The following is a 20,884-nucleotide window of genomic DNA, read 5'->3' as shown; positions in this document are numbered from 1 at the left end:
AATCCACACGTGAAATGAAAGTCTCTGATGAAGAAATAGATCAATTATCGTATTTCACAAACTGGAATACAAATGGGGAATGCAAGCTTGAAACAGCACAAAATGCTGCAATCCAGAAAATACAGGGAGGATAATGCTTCTCTCTGTGAAGGGTTCCTCACAAATAGTTACTGAACACAGGCAAATCAACTCAACACATTTTCTGTTCTAAAACTAAAAAAGAACTCTGCAACATGAAAGCAATGAACAGTAATTTCTAAAATGTGAAAACTTCCAGCTATTACACTGGAGTTAACTTATGGGTGATGTCCCCAATTTTGTAGCTCAAAGTCGATCAGAAATTCAGAAAGCTTTATAATTAAAAATTAACACTTCCAAGATGCACACAAACTGGACACCATTCTTTGTTTCTGATTTGTTGAAAGATCATTGATAAGAAATATTAACTCTGCTTCCTTCTCCACAGGTGCTGTACTACCTGCTTAGTGTTTCCAAAAAATCGTTTTGTTTCCATTTCAGGTGCATTTACAACTTTCACTCTTTGCTAAATGTTCTATTGCTAAACAACTGAATCATTGAAAATAAACAGAATACACACTCATCATTTGGAGTTCAATCCTTGCAAAAGGATCCAAACATGTTAACACACATTAAAATCCAATATGTGTATGCATTTCCTGAGTCAACTCTTCCATCACAAATTCCTGGGTCCACACATTTATTGGAACGTAAATATGCCAATGGCAGCACAACAGCACATTAATTTTACTATCAGCACCTCATCCTGCATTATAGTAACAATCCTCAGTAAAACAAATCTGCTTCCCAAATTGCCGAATAATTTGCCTTTTAGTTATGTTAAAATGGGACAAAATATATAGCATATATGAAATATATTACATTGAACATCCTGCCTCAACTTATTCGGCCCTCCAAGTACAGTCTCATGGACTTAATCTCAAGTAGCCTAGCAAATGATTCAGTTGCCAAATGAATGAGGGATAGACAATAAACTTAGCCTTGTTAGGATGATCCAAAGAACAAAGACAACTAAAAGTTTGAGATTGCTAACTCCTACCTGCAGAAGACCTAAATCAAAGACATTTATTTCAGACCATGGTAAAGATGCCCCCATACTGGATGATGATGGAATTCTTTTGTTGCTTGACTGAGGAGAGTTGATGATCAAAGTCAGAAATAGGAGCATTTTGCTGAAGAATAGATTTTCCTTGTGGTTTAACAGGGAAGAATGCAAGTGATGCCATACTAAACCAGAAGACTCACACCACACCCTAATAATATTTATTTTTCCTATTCAAACTGTTCAAAGATGTTATGATACATCTCTGGAGCAGATGGGACTTGAACCTGGGACTCCCTGGTCCAGAGAAAGAGACAGTTACCACTGCACCATGAGAGACCTCAGACCACAATGATACAGAATATACTCATCTCAATCAGCTGGGGCAGCCATTTGTGAGGGGAAGTGAAAATAAAAATTAATGAAACAAAATCATTCATTTATACAGCATCTTTAATAATCTACCAAAGCACTTCACAGTCAATAAGTTACTTAAGCAGTCATTTCTGAAGTCTATTATAAAGGGCTCTTGTGGCCCAGTGGCAGTGTCCATAGCTTTGAGCCAGGATGTCTGGGTTCAAGTTCCATCTGCTTCACAGTTACATAATATCATCTCTCAACAGCTTGGTTTGAAAATTTCTTAACTGACTGGCAAGTTAGTGCGCACACAATGATGCTCTGCAGTTGGACAGCAAGCCATAATTAATTATCTCGGCCCACAGTAACCACTTGAGCAAGATCCCTGATGGACATCTTCCTCTTACAAAAGTGAATTGCAACAAAATTTTTTATCAACTGAAAAGGCTGACAATCAAATTTCAAAATGACAAAAAAAATGTTTATTTGAAAGAGAATGCAAGATTGCATTCTGGTAAAATGCACCAGTTTATTGCTCATCAGATGTGAGAAGAACTTCACAACACAAAACAACAATGAGATTTTCCACAATAATACAATGGCACCTGATGTAGCAATATCCAACAGTAAAACATCAAACGTTGCCTGTGGGAATTCAAGAATGCTCACTTGACCCAAAAGCAAGAGATGATTGCACTGGACTAGATTTGATGCCTCCCATATGCAGATTAATTTCATACACAGATAGCTAACTTTAATTTAGATCAAACTCTGTTTAACTCACAATTCAGTTGGAATTCAATACAGATCTTGGGGGCCAGAAAACAGTCAATATCATGAGCTGCTTTCAAAACAAGCGAAGGTTCTTCAACTCCTTGGTGTTTGCCATTCAATTAGATCATGACTGATCTCCATCTTACAATTTTTCCTCCTTAACTCTGGTATCAGATACTGGATGACAAACCTGCCTATTTGAGACAAGATCATAAACAATTCAGACTTCTGCCGCCATGGGTTTCGACAGTCCTCAGTCAGCCAATGGTAGGGCGAGGTATTAACTTGTTCTGCAATTTCCAAGAGATGCAGAATTCTCAGTGTTCAAGGTTGCAAGTAAATTCACACTTCCTGATGTTACTTATAGGTCCAACTTTGACTCCACAGCAGATCCTCAGCTCCCAGTCATGATATACACATCAAATAAAACAGGATAGAATGCACAGAAGCCAAACTAATGCTTATTCTATGAAGTGAAACACCAAATAGCCAGAGCGTTGACAAGTATGTGAGGCCACAGACAGTCGAAGTATGACTACAAATTGAAAACAAGCGCAGATAGTACACTGCGTGGACCACTGAATGACTTCAATCAATGACCCCAGATATTAAATCATAGTGAACACAGAATTAGGATGAGAAGATTTAAATTAGTTTATAAGTAAACTCTTTGGACTTGCTTGCTCAAGCAGTGAGAGTGGCATTGAATATTGTTAAAAATCACACAACACCAGGTTATAACCCAACATGTTTATTTGAAAGTACACACTTTTGGAATGCTGTTCCTTTGTCAGGTAACCAGCTACTTGATGCAGGAGCAGCACTCCAAAAGCTTGTACTTTCAAATAAACCTGTTGGACTATAACCTGGTGTTGTGTGATTTTACCTGGCGAAGCAGCAGAGCTCCGAAAGCTTATACTTCCAAAAACCGTTGGACAATAATCTGGTATTGTGTGATTTTTAAATTTGTCCAGCCCAGTCCAGCACCTCCACATCATTGAATATTGTGCCAGGGAGGCAGCGGGGAACAAAAACCAACCACGACATTCAAGAGTCAGCGATTCTGTAACAGGAGAGGTAACATCCTGAAAGATCCTGTGACCATGGTGCTGTAATTCCAGGCAGCCCCGTTGGATTTACAATTAACTTTCTTACTTGGTTTGAATCTATGCCTCTGATGGGTCAGTATCTGCAGTTGAAGGAATGTGGATTGGGACTGTATCAGAGAACAGGAATTAGCATATACATTTCTTCATTATGACTTCTGGGGCACATTTGAAAAGTTGGCTGTTAATAATTATCAGTGGGTAGCAGCCTCAATAAAGTCAAAATACTGTGCCCTTGAGTCTCATTACAAGACTTGGGAACATAATCTAGGCTGACACCTCAGTGTTGCAGCATTGAGGGAATGCTACCCTGTTGGAGTGGTTGTCCATCAGATGAAACTTTAAACGTCCTGAAAATAAAGTTCCATTTCACAAATCAAGACAAGCAGGGAGCTCTTTGGGATGTTATGTACAAATTGGCAGCTTTTTGCAGTGCATTCCAATATCCTGGATTTCTTCACAATTCTGTACTTAAAAAGAGAAGTTGTTTCTTCAAGGATGGTAGAGATAGTAAATAATCACCGCTAATAAACTGAAATCTGGTATCCCTTGTCTAACAACTGCTTAACTTCAACAGCAATTTTAACTCCGCTATGACATTTCTGGTCGTCAAATCTATGGCTTTACAAAGGAAATGACTGAACAGACACCAAACTATAGACTCAGCAAGGGCTATCAATACAGAAAAAGCCTTTTGTGATAAACCCAACTTGTTGGAAGTTCAAATATACTTAGTTCCCCTAATAAATTTAATTGCTTGTTAAAATATCTAGACAATTCCAGTCTTCAGATTACACATCAATAGCCTCATATCAGCGTTGCTTTGTTTCAGAAAATATACACAAAATCAGCATAAGTTCATACTGACTGAGACAGTGGTTAAAAGCAGAGTGAAGTGGCTGTTTTTTCAGCAAATCAAAGTGTGAACAGGAAAATTGAGATAGTCTCAGGCAGGACTATGTGGAGGAGGTCTTGTTTTGCTGGAGTGCTGCGGGTTCGAAGCGCTTCTCGGCCTTTTGGCTAAGATCAAGTGTCTGTTCTTATCAGGACAGGGGTCGAGTTGCGAGTCATCAGAGCTATGGGTTGGAGATCATCGCTGGATCGTGATTGGACGTTGGAGGATCGTTTGGTTGTGCTGACCTGCTATTGGTGGATCTTCATGCTGGCTTCGGCCTAACGCCAATTCGGGGACCAGCCAACCTCAGAGCTATGGCCTCAACAGCTGCCCACAGCCCTGGGCAGGGGGTTCGAAACACCGTCCGGGTGACTGTGAAGAAGATAGAGGATCGTACGCCGCTTGACCGCATGCTATTTATCAAGAAAATGCTGCTGGGATGATGAGGGTTCGCTGCAGCGGATGTGTACTGCCTGCATGATTTCCATGGGACAGGCTACTTTGATGTGACCTTCAGGAGTGTGAAGCAGTGCGAACAGCTCCTGAAGGTCTTCAAGGAGAAGGAAGGGGAGCCGCTGTTTTCCATCTTGTCGGCAACCCCATTGTGTGTGCTTCCTGCACAGAGGAATCGGGTTGTTACAATCCATATGTACAACCCCTATGTTCCAGCAGCTGATATCCTGACCTTCCTGGGAAGGTACGTCCAAGTTGAGGGAGAAGCCACCGATTTGATCGACCCCTTTGGGATCTGGACCAGTAAGCGGCAGGTCAGGGTGACTCTGAGGGTCGATGGCAATGGGAACATTCTTCACCCACCCTCGAGCTTCGCAATTGGAGGGAACAGAGGGTACCTGACATATGCAGGGCAGCCGAAAGTGTGCCGAGCCTGCGGGAAGTCGGGACACGTGGCGGCGGACTGCAAGGTGACCATCTGCAGGAACTGCAAACAGGAGGGTAACCTGACTAAGGACTGTCAGGAAGCAAAGAGCTGCAACCTGTGCGGAGAGGCGGGCCACATGTATAAGACCTGCCCAAGACGGGGGGGGGCCCCACTTACGCACAGATGGCTGGAGGTGGCAATGCGAGCCGTGGACCCCCAAAGACCAGTAACGTCCACCTAGACAGCAGGGAAACAGAGTCTGGTGGCACCCAGAAAGAAGAACAGGCTGGAGTAGAGGAGGCGGCAGACAGCGGAGAGACACAGCAGCTGATCCTAGCTCTAGCTGGGCAGATGGAAGCAATGGAGGAGAAGGTAACCGAGCAGGCAGAGGAGTGGATACCTGTTAAAAACAGGAAGAGAAAATCCGGCCAGGCCCCCAAAGCCTCCCAGCAAAGGGGGAAAAGACAGCTGCACGAGGGAGGGATGGCCAGCTCTTCAGATGGTGAAGACGGGCGCAAAGAATGTCATCACCACCAGAAGAAGAGACAGAGCGCCGTAGATAAAGAGAAGGGCATTTCCTCCCAACCAGGAAACAACGGACCCCCCCCGAAGTCCACCCTCCACCCAGGGGGTACCCACTGCCCCACAACTACAGACCACTGAGAGCTGCGATCCTCTGACAGTCCCATTGTCAGACACAGAACTGGACGGTGCGGACCCTTGCCTTGGCTCAATGACTCCAGAGCAGGTATATGACCCCAGTGAGAGCCTGGATAGCTACCTCAGCCCAGCGAGGATCCAGCAGTTTGTGCTCACCATGGGGATGCAGACAGCTACCCCAGAGACAGGACAGTCAAATGGACAACGGTAACCCCATAAACTGGGATTGAAAAAGGTTCATTTGCTATAGTATAACAGGGCACCCACTCAGTAGGTGGGTTCTGCTGAAGCCACAGCTAAATAACAAGAGACTGGATGGTTAATAAAGGGAACTGTAAATAGGATAACTGTAAATTTGAGTAATTCAATCTGTTCTTTGTAATGTTTAAGACATGCAATGTATATATCTATGAACGACATGACAAATTGTACAAGTACCAAGATTTATTTCTATGAATGAAGTATATTTTGAAATTAAAAAAAAATATGTGGAGGGGGTCTTGGATAGGGGGCACCTTGAGCAAAGGATTCAGAGCGATTTTGGGCAGGTATGTGGAGTTTCCAATGTAGAAAGGATCTCAGTTGGGAGAACTGTAGGGTGGGTGTTGGAAGGAAATTGCAGGAAGATGATGTACCAGGATATTGCCAGGAATTGAGGGTTTGTGTTATTAAGAGAGACAGGAAAAATTGGGACTTTTTCACTGGTCTGTAGGAGGTTCAGCGGGACATTGTAGAAGGTTTATAAAATCTTGAGGGGCATAGATAAGGTGAATAGCAAAGGTTGTTTCTCTAAGGTCGGGGAATTCAAAACTAGGTGACATATTTTTAAGAAGAGCGCAGAAAGATTTAGAAGAACACAAGGGGCAACTTTTTAAAAGAGTACCTCGTGTGGATTGAACTGCCAGAGGAAGTGGTGGATTCCAGTACAGTTACAACGGGTTTAAAAGACATTTGTGAAAATACATGAATAGGAAAATGTTGGAGGGGTATGAGCTAGTTTAGGTAAACGGTCTCCAGCATCTGCAGTCCTCACTTTCTCCTGGGTAAACGGTCAGCACGGACTAGTTGGAGTGAAGTGTTTGGTTCCATGGTGCATAACTCTATGACTGTGGAGAAGGGTGGAGATGTACTCTTGGGGACAAGGAAGATGGTGTGCGAGGAAGAAAGATGGTCTTGGGAGGAACAAAGGTGGTCTTGAGTGAAGATGTGTCCTGACGGGAGGGTAAGGGCTGTCTTAAGTGTGCGATCTGGGGAATGTGAGGGGGGTCTCGGTTGACAGGAATCTTTGAGGGGAGGTGTTAGGATCTGCGGGGTGTTTCGGAGGCGACTGTTTGGGTAGAGGGTCTCCGCGCTGTCCTGAAGTACCAGGCGAAACCCTGGGACAGCTGCATCGGTCCCTTCTTACCTTGGCTTCTCGCAGTAGCTCGTTGTAGTTGTACTCAGTGTGGCTCCGGTCACTCGGCTCACTCAGCCGGAGGCCGAAGCGCACGTTAGCCGGAGCTGAGCCATTCCGCTCCTCTCGCCGCTTCTTCTTGGCGGTGGTGACCGGAGGCACGGGCACAGCTGCGGCTTGAGGCGCGGGCACGGTGTTGAAGGCCACCCTCCGCGGTTCTGTCATGTCTGCGCGGACAGGGCCTGCCGCGCCAGGCCAAGGCCAAGGCCAGGGCCGGAGGCCAGGGCCGGCGCCAGGCCGCTGCAACGCGATCAAAGCCCCACTGCCCTCCCCTCACTGAACCCGCACCAGCGCCGCCATCTTGCACGCCCCGACGTCACGGCAGATGCGCACGTGCGTCACGGCAACGGACGAGACGTCATTGGGTCACGTCACGCCGTCATACCTCTGTGCTGACGTCATGTTTTGGAACCTTGTCCTTACTCAGGTTGCACCAGAGGTTAAGTGGTGCAATGGTAGTGTCTCTACCTCTGAACCAGGAGGCCAGGTTAAAGTCCTACCTGCTCCAGAGGTTTGCAATAACATTCCTAAATAGTTTGATTAGGAAAATATCCTGCACCAGGGCATTAGGAGTAGCCATTTGGCCCTTTGAAGTTACTCTGCCATTCAATAAGATCACAGCTAATGTGTTTGTGTTTCAAATCTAGGTTCTCATTTACTGCTGATAACATTTAATTCCTCTGCCTAACAAGAATCTGCCTAAACAAATTTAAGGATTCCTGCCTCCAACTCTGCGTAAGGCAGAGAGTTTCGTAGGTGCACAGCCCACTGACTGAAGAAATAATCCTCATCTCTTTTTTTAAAAAAGGCAACCCTAATTTTAAAACAGTTACCCCTATGTCTGGTCGCCCCCTCCCCCCAACAAACATTGTGTTATGTTATACAGTATATGCAAAATTATGTTTTCTTGTTTCTAAGGTATTGCTGTAAAATAAAAAAGAGGAACTTGTGTTCTGTAGTGCCTTGGACAATCCAGGAAATGCCAAAGCACTTCACAGCCAATTAAATGTTTTTGAAGATTGGTAATTTTAGCAATGTAGGAGACTGAGCAGCAAATTTGCATGCAACAAACATCCAGAAACAGCAATGCCTAATAAGAATTTCTATAAAAGCAACGACAATTCAAACTTCACTTTACTCATTAAAGTACTTTGAGATGTCTGTTAGTCATGTGAAGTATAACAGAAATGCAAGCATTTCTTTTAATCTGAACTAAGTAATTAACAGGTACTGAATCTTCGATTAGATTGCAATATATTGCTGTGTAACTCTTTTTATTGTTTGATGTTCACCCAGTTATATTACATCATATTACAAATTGAATACAATAGCTTTGGCAGTGACGATATTTGTCAGTCACCACTATAGTCAATAGTATGCCATTGTAAATGTGTTATACAATTGACAATGCATTGTTCAAGGAAGCTCCCTAGTTGACTTATTAACTTCCGAAAAGCGTGAGTGTATTTAAGAGTATAAGGTTTAGATGTTTAAGATATATTAGTTTTTTTGTGCTTTTACTTGGCCAAACCAGCCGCTGAAGCAGGATCATATTCTGGAAAATTTGAAGTCAAGCTTGAATGTCCCTCTTCTGTAATGTGTCATTCACAGAACCAAAACAATTGTTCAATAATTCTATTGTTTTGCTCTCATAACCATGAGCTTCTGTTGTGTATTTCTTACTAGTCCAATATCTATTTTTCCTCTTTTTATTCTTGTGTCCTAAGAGCACTTTCCCATTTTATATTCCTTGATAATTCAATTTCATAGTCTTTCTGCCTTATTTTTGGAAAGAAAACTTCTTTCTGGACTTTATGTTCACTTTTGTCACCCACTCCTTTATGATCTGTTTATTTAATGCATATCTTTTTTGTGAAACTTTGCTCTCACCTCTTTACTTACCCACCGTGTTTCATTACTGTTTAATTTGTTATTGCTTTTTAAGTGGAATATATTCCTCTTAAACTTAATTGATAACATTTAAAAATATTTCTCACTATTATTCTCTCTCTTTATTGGTCATTTTTGTATCCAGTTTATCCTCCATTGTATCATTCTTAACTTTTTGATGTAAACTTTTTTCCAATCCAATACTTTGATCTATCTCAAAATAAACTTTATACACGTCGTTCTCATAAAACACACGTTTCATCAAAGCGAATTGGCTGTAACATGATTGACAAACTTTGGATGCTGTTTGGATAATGCAAACTTTCTACTGAACAGTGTAGTGATTTTCTATCGTGATCTTCTACAGAGCGATTTTATATAGCGGTTTTCCATAGTGTGACTTTCTGTAGCACGAGGTTGTGGAGGAATGCAACTGTCATGTTATAGCAGAATGGGGACCTGTATTGTGATTGCTATTGACTAGATGTTCCTTATGCAAGATCAATCCTCAACAATTGTTTCTATCTTAATATTTTTTCCTAGTATCTACTGCCATTGATATCTGTAATTTGTATCCCATCTTCAGTCCTTACCTTTTTTAATGTTTCACTTGTAATACCGAATTGTTTTTCAGTTATGTAAAAGGTAAAAGCAATGATTGCAGATGCTGGAAATCAGTTTCTGGATTAATGGTGCTGGAAGAGCACAGCAGTTCAGACAGCATCCAAGGGGCAGTAAAATCGAAGTTTCGGGCAAAAGCCCTTCACCAGGAATACAGGCAGAGAGCCTGAAGGGTGGAGAGATAAGTGAGAGGAGGGTGGGGGTGGGGAGAAAGTAGAATAGAGTACAATTGGTGAGTGGGGGAGGGGATGAAGGTGATAGGTCGGGGGGGGGGGGAGGGTGGAGTGGATAGATGGAAAAGAAGATAGGCAGGTAGGACAAGTCATGGGGACAGTGCTGAGCTGGAAGCTTGGAACTGGGGTGAGGTGGGGGAAGGGGAAATGAGGAAACTGTGGGCACAAGTTTTGCAATTCCTGCGGTGGCAGGGGAAGGTGCCAGGATGGGAGGGTGGGTTGTAGGGGGGCATGGACCTGACCAGGTAGTCACGGAGGGAACGGACTTTGCGGAAGGCCGAAAGGAGTGGGGAGGGAAATATATCCCTAGTGGTGGGGTCTGTTTGGAGGTGGCGGAAATGTCAGCAGATGATTTGGTTTATGCGAAGGTTGGTAGGGTGGAAGGTGAGCACCAGGGGCGTTCTGTCCTTGTTACGGTTGGAGGGGTGGGGTCTGAGGGCGGAGGTACGGGATGTGGATGAGATGCGTTGGTTCTCTTCCTCCGCTACATTGATGACTGCATTGGCGCCACCTCGTGCTCCTGCGTGGAGGTTGAGCAATTCATCAACTTCACTAACACATTCCACCCGGACCGTAAATTTACCTGGACCATCTCTGACACTTCCCTCCTCTTCCTGGACCTTTCCATCTCCATTAATGACGACTGACTTGACACCGACATTTTTTACAAATCCACCGACTCCCACAGCTACTTGGATTACACCTCTTCCCACCCTACCTACTGCAAAAATGCCATCCCGTATTCCTAATTCCTCCGCCTCCACCGTATCTGCTCCCAGGAGGACCAGTTCCACCACAGAACACACCAGATGGCCTCCTTCTTTAGAGATCGCAATTTCCCTTCCCACATGGTTAAAGATGCGCTCCAACGCACCTCGTCCACATCCCGCACCTCCGCCCTCAGACTCCACCCCTCCAACTGTAACAAGGACAGAACGCCCCTGGTGCTCACCTTCCACCCTACCAACCTTCGCATAAAACATCATTTCCACCACCTCTAAACAGACCCCACCACTAGGGATATATTTCCCTCCCCACTCCTTTCCACCTTCCGCAAAGACTGTTTCCTCGTGACTACCTGATCAGGTCCAGGTCCACGCCCCCCCCCCCCTCCCCCCCCCCCCACGACCCACCCTCCCATCCTGGCACCTTCCCCTGCAAAACCTGCGCCCACACCTCCTCCTTTACCTTCATCCAAGGCCCTAAAGGAGCCTTCCACATACATCAAAGTTTTACCTGCACATCAACCAATATCATTTATTGTATCCGTTGCTCCCGATGCGGTCTCCTCTACATTGGGGAGACTGGGCGCCTCCCAGCAGAGCGCTTTAGGGAACATCTCCGGGACACCCGCACCAATCAACCAAAACCGCCCCATGGCCCAACATTTCAACTCCCCCTCCCACTCTGCCGAGGACATGGAGGTCCTGGGCCTCCTTCACCGCCACTCCCTCACCACCAGACGCCTAGAGGAAGAACGCCTCATCATCGGATGTTTTTCAGTTATCCCTTCTCCATTTGATTCCCTGCCACAAACTGCTACCTCCAGTCCTCCTATTTGCTTCAGGTGTATTTTTATTCATTGGTTTCCCTCTTCCTTTGCCCTGGTTCTGTTCTTGTCATAAAATAGTTCATCTCCACAACTCTGGTTGTTACTGATAGGTCATCAAGTTGACATGATAACACTGTCTCTGGATGGATATTGACTGACTTGCCGAGTGATTCCAGATTTTGTGTTCCTTTCGTTGAGATGTCAGCATGCGAGGCCAGCATGTATTGCCCATCCCTAATTATAGACTCAATGACATTTACAGCGCAGAAGGAGGCCATTCTGTCAATCATATCTGTGCTGGTCAACAAAGATCTAACTACATCTGACTAAACTGTGAGGAGGGAAATGTAGAACTCCAAAAGGACATTGACAAGCTGGTGGAATGATTGGCTAGAAGACAGATGAGGTTTAATGTGAGAAGTATGAGATGGATGCATTTTGGTCTTAAGAACATTGAAAGACAATATAAAATAGAGACTACAATTCTTAAGCGGGTACAGTGAGGGACCTTGCTGTATTTGAAGGTGGTAGATCAAGTGGAGAGCACAGAGAATAACACATTCTTGGCTTTATCAAGAGGGGCATAGAGTACAAGATCAATGAGATGCTGTTGAACTTGTACAAGATACTTAGAATCATAGAGATGTATAGCATGGAAACAGACCCTTTGGTCCAACCCGTCCATGCCGACCAGATATCCCAACCCAATCTAGTCCCACCTGCCAGCACCCGGCCAATATCCCTCCAAACCCTTCCTATTCATATACCCATCCAAATGCCTCTTAAATGTTGCAAATGTACCAGCCTCCACCACTTCCTCTGGCAGCTCATTCCATACACGTACCGTGCTGTGTGTGAAAATGTTGCCCCTTACGTCTCTTTTATATCTTTCCCCACTGACCCTAAACCTATGCCCTCTAGTTCTGGACTCCCCGACCCCAGGGAAAAGACTTTGTCTATTTATCCTATCCATGCCCCTCATAATTTTGTAAACCTCTGTAAGGTCACCCCTCAGCCTCCAACGCTCCAGGGAAAACAGCCCGTCTGTTCAGCCTCTCCCTGTAGCTCAGATCCTCAAACTGTGGCAACATCCTTGTAAATCTTTTCTGAACTCTTTCAAGTTTCACAATATCTTTCCAATAGGAAGGAGACCAGAATTGCATGCAATGTTCCAACAGTGTATAAAAATCCAGCCTCGGGCTGTGTGGAGTTTGCACATTCTCCCTGTGTCTGCGTGGGTTTCCATCAGTGGCCTAACCAATGTCCTGTACAGCCGCAACATGACTTCCCAACTCATGTACTCAATACTCTGACCAATAAAGGAAAGCATATCAAACGCCTTCTTCACTATCCTATCTATTTGCGACTCCACTTTCAACGAGCTATGAATCTGCACTTCAAGGTCTCTTTGTTCAACAACACTCTCTAGGACCTTACCATTATGTGTATAAGTCCTGCTAAGATTTGCTTTCCCAAAATGCACCTCACATTTATCTGAATTAAACACCATCTGCCACTTCTCAGCCCATTGGCCCACCTGTTCAAGATCCTGTTGTAATTTGAGGTAACCCTCTTCACTGTCCACTACACCTCCAATTTTGGTGTCATCTGCAAACTTACTAACTGTACCTCTTATGTTCACATCCAAATCATTTATGTAAATGATAAAACGTAGAGGACCCAGCACCGATCCTTGTGGCACTCCACTGGTCACAGGCCTCCAGTCTGAAAAACAACACTCCACCACCACCCTCTGTCCTCTACCTTTGAGCCAGTTCTGTATCCAAATGGCTAGTTCTCCCTGTATTCCATGAGATCTAACCTTGCTAATCAGTCTCCCATGGGGAACCTTGTCGAATGCCTTACTGAAGTCCATATAGATCACATCTACTGCTCTGCCCTCATCAATCTTCTTTGTTACTTCTTCAAAAAACTCAATCAAGTTTGTGAGACATGATTTCCCACGTACAAAGCCATGTTGACTATCCCTAATCAGTCCTTGCCTTTCCAAATACATGTACATCCTGTCCCTCAGGATTCCCTCCAACAACTTGCCCACCACCGATGTCAGGCTCACTGGTCTATAGTTCCCTAGTTTGTCCTTACCACCCTTCCTAAACAATGGTACCACGTTTGCCAACCTCCAGTCTTCCGGCATCTCACCTGTGACTATCGATGATACAAATATCTTAGCAAGAGGCCCAGCAATCACTTCTCTAGCTTCCCACAGAGGTCTAGGGTACACCTGATCAGGTCCTGGGGATTTATCCACCTTTATGCGTTTCAAGACATCCAGCACTTCCTCCTCTGAAATATGGACATTTTTCAAGATGTCATCATCTATTTCCCTACAGTCTATATCTTCCATATCCTTTTCCACAGTAAATACTGATGCAAAATACTCATTTAGTATCTCCCCCCATTTTCTGCGGCTCCACACAAAGGCCGCCTTGATGATCTTTGAGGGGCCCTATTCGCTCCCTAGTTACCCTTTTGACCTTAATGTATTTGTAAAAACCCTTTGGATTCTCCTTAATTCTTGTTATACCTCAGCTGAAGTATTATACGGTTTGTGGCTGCTACATTGTAGGAAATATTTGAATGAATTGGAGACCATGCAGAAGTAATTTACACGAATGCTTTCAGGAATGAGAAATGTCGGTTCTGAGGATAGATTCAAGATGCTGGGACTGTTCTTTTTGGAGTGAAGGTGGTTGAGAGGAGATTTGATAGAAATTTTCAAAATCACAGAAATGTAGATAGGGAGAAGCTGTTCTTACTTGTAAAAGGATAAATATTTAGGAGAATAGATTTACTGATGTGCAAATTCTACAGGAAGGATAGAAAGGGAGACAAGAGAGGAGGGGGAGTGGCGGTTTTGATAAGGGATAGCATTACAGCTGTGCTGGGGAGGATATTCCCGGAAATACATCCAGGGAAGTTTTTTGGGTTGAACTGAGAAATAAGAAAGGGATGATCACCTAATTGAGATTGTATTATAGACCCCCTAATAGTCAGAGGGAAATTGAGAAACAGATTTGTGAGGAGATCTCAGTTATCTGTAAGAATAATAGGGTGGTTATGGTAGGGGATTTTATCTTTCCAAACATAGACTGAGACTGCCATAGTGTTAAGGGTTTAGATGGAGAGGAACTTGTTAAGTGTGTACAAGAGAATTTTCTGATTCAATATGTGGATGTACCTACCAGAAAAGGTGCAAAACCTGACTTACTCTTGGGAAATAAGGCAGGGCAAGTGACTGAGATGTCATTGGGGGAGCACTTTGGGGCCAGCGACCGAAATTCTATTAGTTCTAAAATAGTGATGGAAAAGGATAGACCAGATCTAAAAGTTGAAGTTCTAAATTGGAGGAAGGCTAATTTTGATGATATTAGACAAGAACTTTCAAAAGCTGATTGGGCGCAGATGTTCGTAGATAAAGGGACGGATGGAAAATGGGAAGCCTTCAGAAATGAGATAACGAGAGTTCAGAGACAGTATATTCCTGTTGGGATGAAATGAAAGGCCAGTAGGTGTAGGGAATGTTGGATGACTAAAGAAATTGAGGGTTTGGTTAAGAAAAAGATGGAAGCATATGTCAAGTATAGACAAGATAGATCGAATGAATCCTTAGAAGAGTATAAAGGCAGCAGGAGTATACGTAAGAGGGATATCAGGAGGACAAAAAGGGGACATGATATAGCTTTGGCAAATAGAGTTAAGGAGAATCCTAAGAGTTTTACAAATACAATAAGGACAAGTAAGGAGTGAATAGGGTCCCTCAAAGATCACCAAGGTGGCCTTTGTGTGGAGCCGCAGGAGATGAGGGAGATACTAAATGAGTATTTCGCATCAGTGTTTACTGTGGAAAAGGACATGGAGGATATAGAATGTAGGGTGGTAGATGGTGACGTCTTGAAAAATGTCCATATTACAGAGGAGGAAGTGCTGAATGTCTTGAAACACGTAAATGTGGATAATTCCCCAGGACCTGATCAGGTATACTCTAGAACTCTAGGGAAGCTAGGGAAGTGATTGCTGGGCCCCTTGCTGAGATATTTATATCATGGATGATCACAGGTAAGGTGCCAGAAGACTGGAGATCGGCTAACGTGGTGCCACTGTTTAAGAAAGGTGGTAAGGACAAGCCAGGGAACTATAGACCAGTGAGCCTGACCTCGGTGGTGGGCAAGTTGTTGGAGGGAATCCTGAGGGACAGGATGTGCGTGTATTTGGAAAGGCAAGGACTGATTAGAGATAGTCAACATGGCTTTGTGTGTGGGAAATCATGTCTCACAAACTTGATTGAGTTTTTTGAAGAAGTAACAAAGAAGATTGATGAGGGCAGAGCAGTGGATGTGATCTATATGGACTTCAGTAAAGTTTTGACGGGGTTCTCCATGGGAGACTGGTTAGCAAGGTTAGATCTCAAGGAATATAGAGACAACTAGCTCTTTGGATACAGAACTGGCTCAAAGGTAGAAGACAGAAGTAGTGGAGTGTTGTTTTTCAGACTGGAGGCCTGTGACCAGTGGAGTGCCACAAGGATCGGTGCTGGGTCCACTGCTTTTTGTCATTTATAGAAATGATTTGGATGTGAGCATAAGAGGTATAGTTAGTAAGTTTGTAGGTGACACCAAAATTGGAGGTGTAGTGGACAGGAAAGAAGGTTATCTCAGATTACAATGGGATCTTGATCACATGGGCCAATGGGCTGAGAAGTGGCAGATGGAGTTTAATTCAGATAGATGAGAGGTGTTGCATTTTGGGAAAGCAAATCTTAGCAGGACTTATACACTTAATGGTAAGGTCCTAGGGAGTGTTGCTGAACAAAGAGATCCTGGAATGCAGGTTCATAGCTCGTTGAAAGTGGAGTCGCAGGTAGCTAGGATAGTGAAGGCGGCGTTTGGTATGCTTTCCTTTATTGGTCAGAGTATTGAGTACAGGAATTGCGAGGTCATGTTGCAGCTGTACAGGACATTGGTTAGGCCACGGTTGGAATATTGCATGCAAATCTGGTCTCTCTCTTATCGGAAGGAAGTTGTGAAACATGAAAGGGTTCAGAAATGATTTACAAGGATGTTGTCAGGGTTGGAGGATTTGAGCTATAGGGATAGGTTGAATAGGCTAGGGCTATTTTTCCTGGAGTGTCTGAAGCTGAGGAGTGACCTTATAGAGCTTTATAAAACCATGAGGGGCATGGATAGGATAAATAGAGGACATAGGTTTAGGGTGAGAGTGGAAAGATATAAAAGAGACCTATGGGGCAATATTTTCACGCAGAGGGTAGTACATGTATGGAAAGAGCTGCCAGAGGAAGTGGTGGAGGCTAGTACGATTGCATCATTTAAAAGACATCTGGATGGATATATGAATAAGAAGGGTTTGGAGGGATATGGGCCGGGTGCTGGCAGGTGGGACTCGATTGGGTTGGAATATTAGTCGGCATGGACAGGGACCTTGATCACATGGGTTTGTTTCTGTGCTGTACATCTCTATGATTCTAAATGAAGGAAGGGTGTCTGCATGGGTTTCCTCTCACTGTCCAAAGATGTCCAGGTTAGGTGGATTGGCCATGCTAACATGCTCACAGTATGTAGGGATTAGCCATGGGAAATGCAGGATTACAGGGATAGGGTAGGTGGGGGGGGGAGGTGGATCTGGAGGGATGCTCTTCGAAAAGTCGGTGTGGACTCAATGGGCTGAATGACCTGCTTCCATACTTTAGGGATTCTATGACTCTGTACAGCGAGTAGTTAGGGTATAGAATGCAGTGCCTGGAAATGTTGTGGAGGCAGCTTCAATTGAGGCATTCAAGAGGAATATTAGATGATTATTTGAATAGAAATGGTATGCAAAGATATACAGAAAAGGCAGGAGATTGGTACTAGGTAACAGAAGCTATGATGAATGGCCTCTTTCTGCACCATAACAATTCTATGATTCATCATCCTTTCAGGTGCAATCACATCCTTCCTACAATATGGTAACCAGAACCATACGCAGCACCTTTGTGATGGTCTAGTCAGCATTTTATACAATTCCAGCAATAACCATCCTACCCTTGTATTTGGTATCTCAGTTAATAATGTAGCCCTTATGTCTTCTTAAACACCTTATCTCTCTGCCCAGTTACCTTTAGGGAAGAAGGATATGCAAATCCCTCTGCTCTTTAGTAATCTCCAGTGTCTATCAATCATAGTGTAATCCTCTGGCTGTTAGTCTTCTACAAATGCATTACTTGTCCTTGAAAAGAAGGTAGTAGGCTTCTTTCTTGAACTACTGCAGTCCTTGGGCTGTAGGTATGCCTGCTGTGCTGTTAAGAAGGGGTCTTAGGATTTTGTATCCATAACAGAGAAGGTGAAATACTTCCAAGTCAGTATGGTGTACAACTTGGGAGAGAAATTTGTAACAATGGTTTCCCACACATTTGCTGCCTTCATCCTCTTGGTACCTAATGTGGGTTTGGAATGTGCCATCAAAGTAATCTTGGTCATTTGGTGCAGTGAATCATGTGGATTGTACAACTATTGCCTCTGCACTGATAGTGGAGACAGTGAATGGTTAAGGTGATGAGTGGGGTGACAACCAAAGTGGTCTCCTTTGTCTTGTATAGTGTCAAGTTTCTTGAGTATTGTTGGAGCTGCCCCTGTACAGGCAAGTGGGGAGTATTCCATCAAACCTCTGATGTGTGCATTATGGACAGACTTGTGGAGTCAGAAAATTAGTTACTCACTGTAGAATTCTTTGCCTTTGACCCGCTTTTGGAACCACAGTATATATGTGGCTGGTTCAGTTTCTGATCAATGGCAACTACCAAGATTTCATAATAGGAAAATTAATCAATGGTAATGCATGATGTTTAGATTCTGTCTTATTGGAGATTATTGATTGACACTTGTGTGGTACAAATTGAATTTGCTATTTATTGGTCTAAGATTGGATGGCGTCTGGGTCTTGCTCCATTTGGACACCACAATATCTGAGTTGCCAAAAATGGTATTTAATATTATGCAATAATCGGTGATCATCTACTTCCAACTTTATGATAGCAGGAAGATCATTGATGACGCAGGTAAAGATGGTTAGGCTGAGGAACTGCTGCCATGTTACTGTGAAAATTTGGACCCCTCTTATCTAAGGAGAGATATGTTTTTCGTTTTATTATTAATTCGCAGATTGGCGGCATCACTGGTAAGACCAGCATTTATTGCCCATCAAGAATTGCCCAAAGGCCATTTAAGTCAACCACATTGCTGGTCATATGTAGGTCAGACCGGGCAAGAAAGTCAGTTACCTTCTCTAAAGGGCAATAGTGAACCATAGAATATAGAAACTTTACAGCACAGTACAGGCCCTTTGACCCTCAATGTTGCACTAACCTGTGATCCAGAAGTCACAGCATAGCAGCACTTCACAGGAGGCTCCAAAACACTGAAAATGTCACCTAGACAGGGGACAAAATGTCTGCAAATCAACTTCCCAGCTCAGCAGACACACCCACAACTACAACACTATACTTGTCCTTTTTCTCCACATCAGCCCCACCCAACCCCCTTCATCTCACATCATGAGCATTGCCTTTTCTTTCTTTTACCCTCCCCATGTACTTACCCAGCTTCCTCATAAATACATCGTAAAAATCATTACCATCCGCAGATAAAATAGAAATACTGCATTGAACTCTCTCTGATATGTCCAATTATTTTCAGAGATCAAACTAACAAAGAAAATTCCATGTTCTTTTTCTCTTGGTTTTGAGTTCTGAACATAATTAGGAGGACATGTTGGAAGGGCATCATGACAATATTGATGAGGTGAGCCATTGTGGGAGACTTTGACATTGGTGGGTCTCAGTAGTCTGGCTGTCATTTCTGAAACTTCTTTGATATATGGTAAGGTGGTTAACCACGACAAGCAGACAAAACACAGCCAGAAACCTTACCATATATCAAAGAAGTTTCAGAAATGACAGCCAGACTATTGAGACCCCCTCGGAATCCTAATAGCACACAAACCCACCAACACTCTCAAACAAAAACTAACAAACTTAAAAGACCCAGTACAACCCATGGACAAAACCAACGTCATCAACAAAATTCCATGCAAGGACTGCCACAAACACTACGTAGGACAAACAGGAAGAAAGTTAGCCACCAGGATACACGAACACCAGCTAGCTACAAAAAGACACGACCTCCTCTCCCTCATAGCCCTACACATGGATGAAAAAAACCCACCATTTCGACTGGGACAACACATCAATCCTGGGACAGGCTAAGCAAAGACTTGCCAGAGAATTCCTAGAGGCCTGGCACTCCAACCACAATGCCATAAACAAGCACATAGATCTAGATACCATCTATCAACCCCTCAGAAAATGAACAGGAAATGACATCACCACAAACCCCAGGAACCCCATCCAGGAGAAAGATATAAATAGAAAGCAGGAGACAATAGCTTTGCTTCACTTGGAGGTCGCCACTGATGATGTTACCTAGCCAGGTAATGAAACGTCTGAATATCAAACCTACAGCTCAGCGAGCAAACCTACACCCTAAACCTCAACCTGAGCTACAAACCTTCACAAACCTTGCGATTACTTATAATAAAAGGATACTGACAGGGAAAAAATTAGGGTATCAAATGGGAAATGAAAAAAAAATCATCTTAGATGTAATTGTGAATTACATCAAGTGAATAGAAACTGTAGGTGAAATTAACTAGCCTTTTCTTGAACATGTGCCCTTGCTGCTTGCAGTTTTTTAAAATAAGACAACTGAAAGGTGGGGTGGGAAACGTAACAAGAACCACCTGATGAGTAAAGATAAAGGGAGCAATGAAGAATCTTTTAAGTCTAAGCAAATCTGCTGCTGTAATTGAATATATCATAACCAGCTAAAGATGAGCTAAAGTTGTCAAAGGATGATAGTATGGTCTCAATGAAGAACGCGGAAGAAATTCAATTATGTGAGGCAAGGAAAAAGGAAACCGACAAACAAGAGAGGGGTATTTGCCTCACTTGGATACTAACCTTTTACTCACACAACACTAAGACAGTTATGATAGGAAGTTCCATACATAACACAACAGTGCTCAGAGTAAATACCTCCATGCAGAATGAGGCACTCAAAGCCATTTCTTAGTTTGGTCACCTGTTCCTTTCTTGGTTTCTAAACCTCAGATCAATAAAATCAGTATCTTGGAAAAATATGTTTAAAATGATTCAATTGAACAAAGAAATGAATTAAGGATTTAAAAGCAAGACAATCTTGACTTGGTTTACAATGCAGGTGAGAACTCTTGGTATCGGATGCTGACCTTAGGTTCAGTGGATGTTCAAAGCTTGACATCACCAGTTCCAGTAGCTTTAGCATTTTAT

At 43.4% G+C, this 20,884-nt stretch overlaps 1 protein-coding gene across 4 annotated transcripts in view; it reads right to left on the bottom strand.

Annotated features, from left to right (window-relative positions):
- Positions 1-7,490, bottom strand: part of LOC122542317 (ubinuclein-2-like) — an 84,339-nt gene extending 76,849 nt beyond the window's left edge. For 3 of the 4 annotated variants that reach the window (XM_087978373.1, XM_087978375.1, XM_087978374.1), the window contains exon 1: positions 7,159-7,490. In XM_087978373.1, coding sequence (XP_087834499.1) covers positions 7,159-7,371 — 213 coding nt within the window. In that variant the 5' untranslated portion in view covers positions 7,372-7,490. The remainder of the gene's footprint in view (positions 1-7,158) is intronic. The other variant, XM_043679960.2, reaches the window with a different exon arrangement.
- Between the last annotated feature and the right edge of the window lie 13,394 nt (positions 7,491-20,884).

Source organism: Chiloscyllium plagiosum, unplaced genomic scaffold, assembly GCF_037043375.1.
Source record: "Chiloscyllium plagiosum isolate Xiang-an unplaced genomic scaffold, Cpla_swu_hap1 HiC_scaffold_33, whole genome shotgun sequence".
NCBI lineage: Eukaryota > Metazoa > Chordata > Chondrichthyes > Orectolobiformes > Hemiscylliidae > Chiloscyllium > Chiloscyllium plagiosum.
This window is presented reverse-complemented; position numbering and strand designations above follow the sequence as displayed.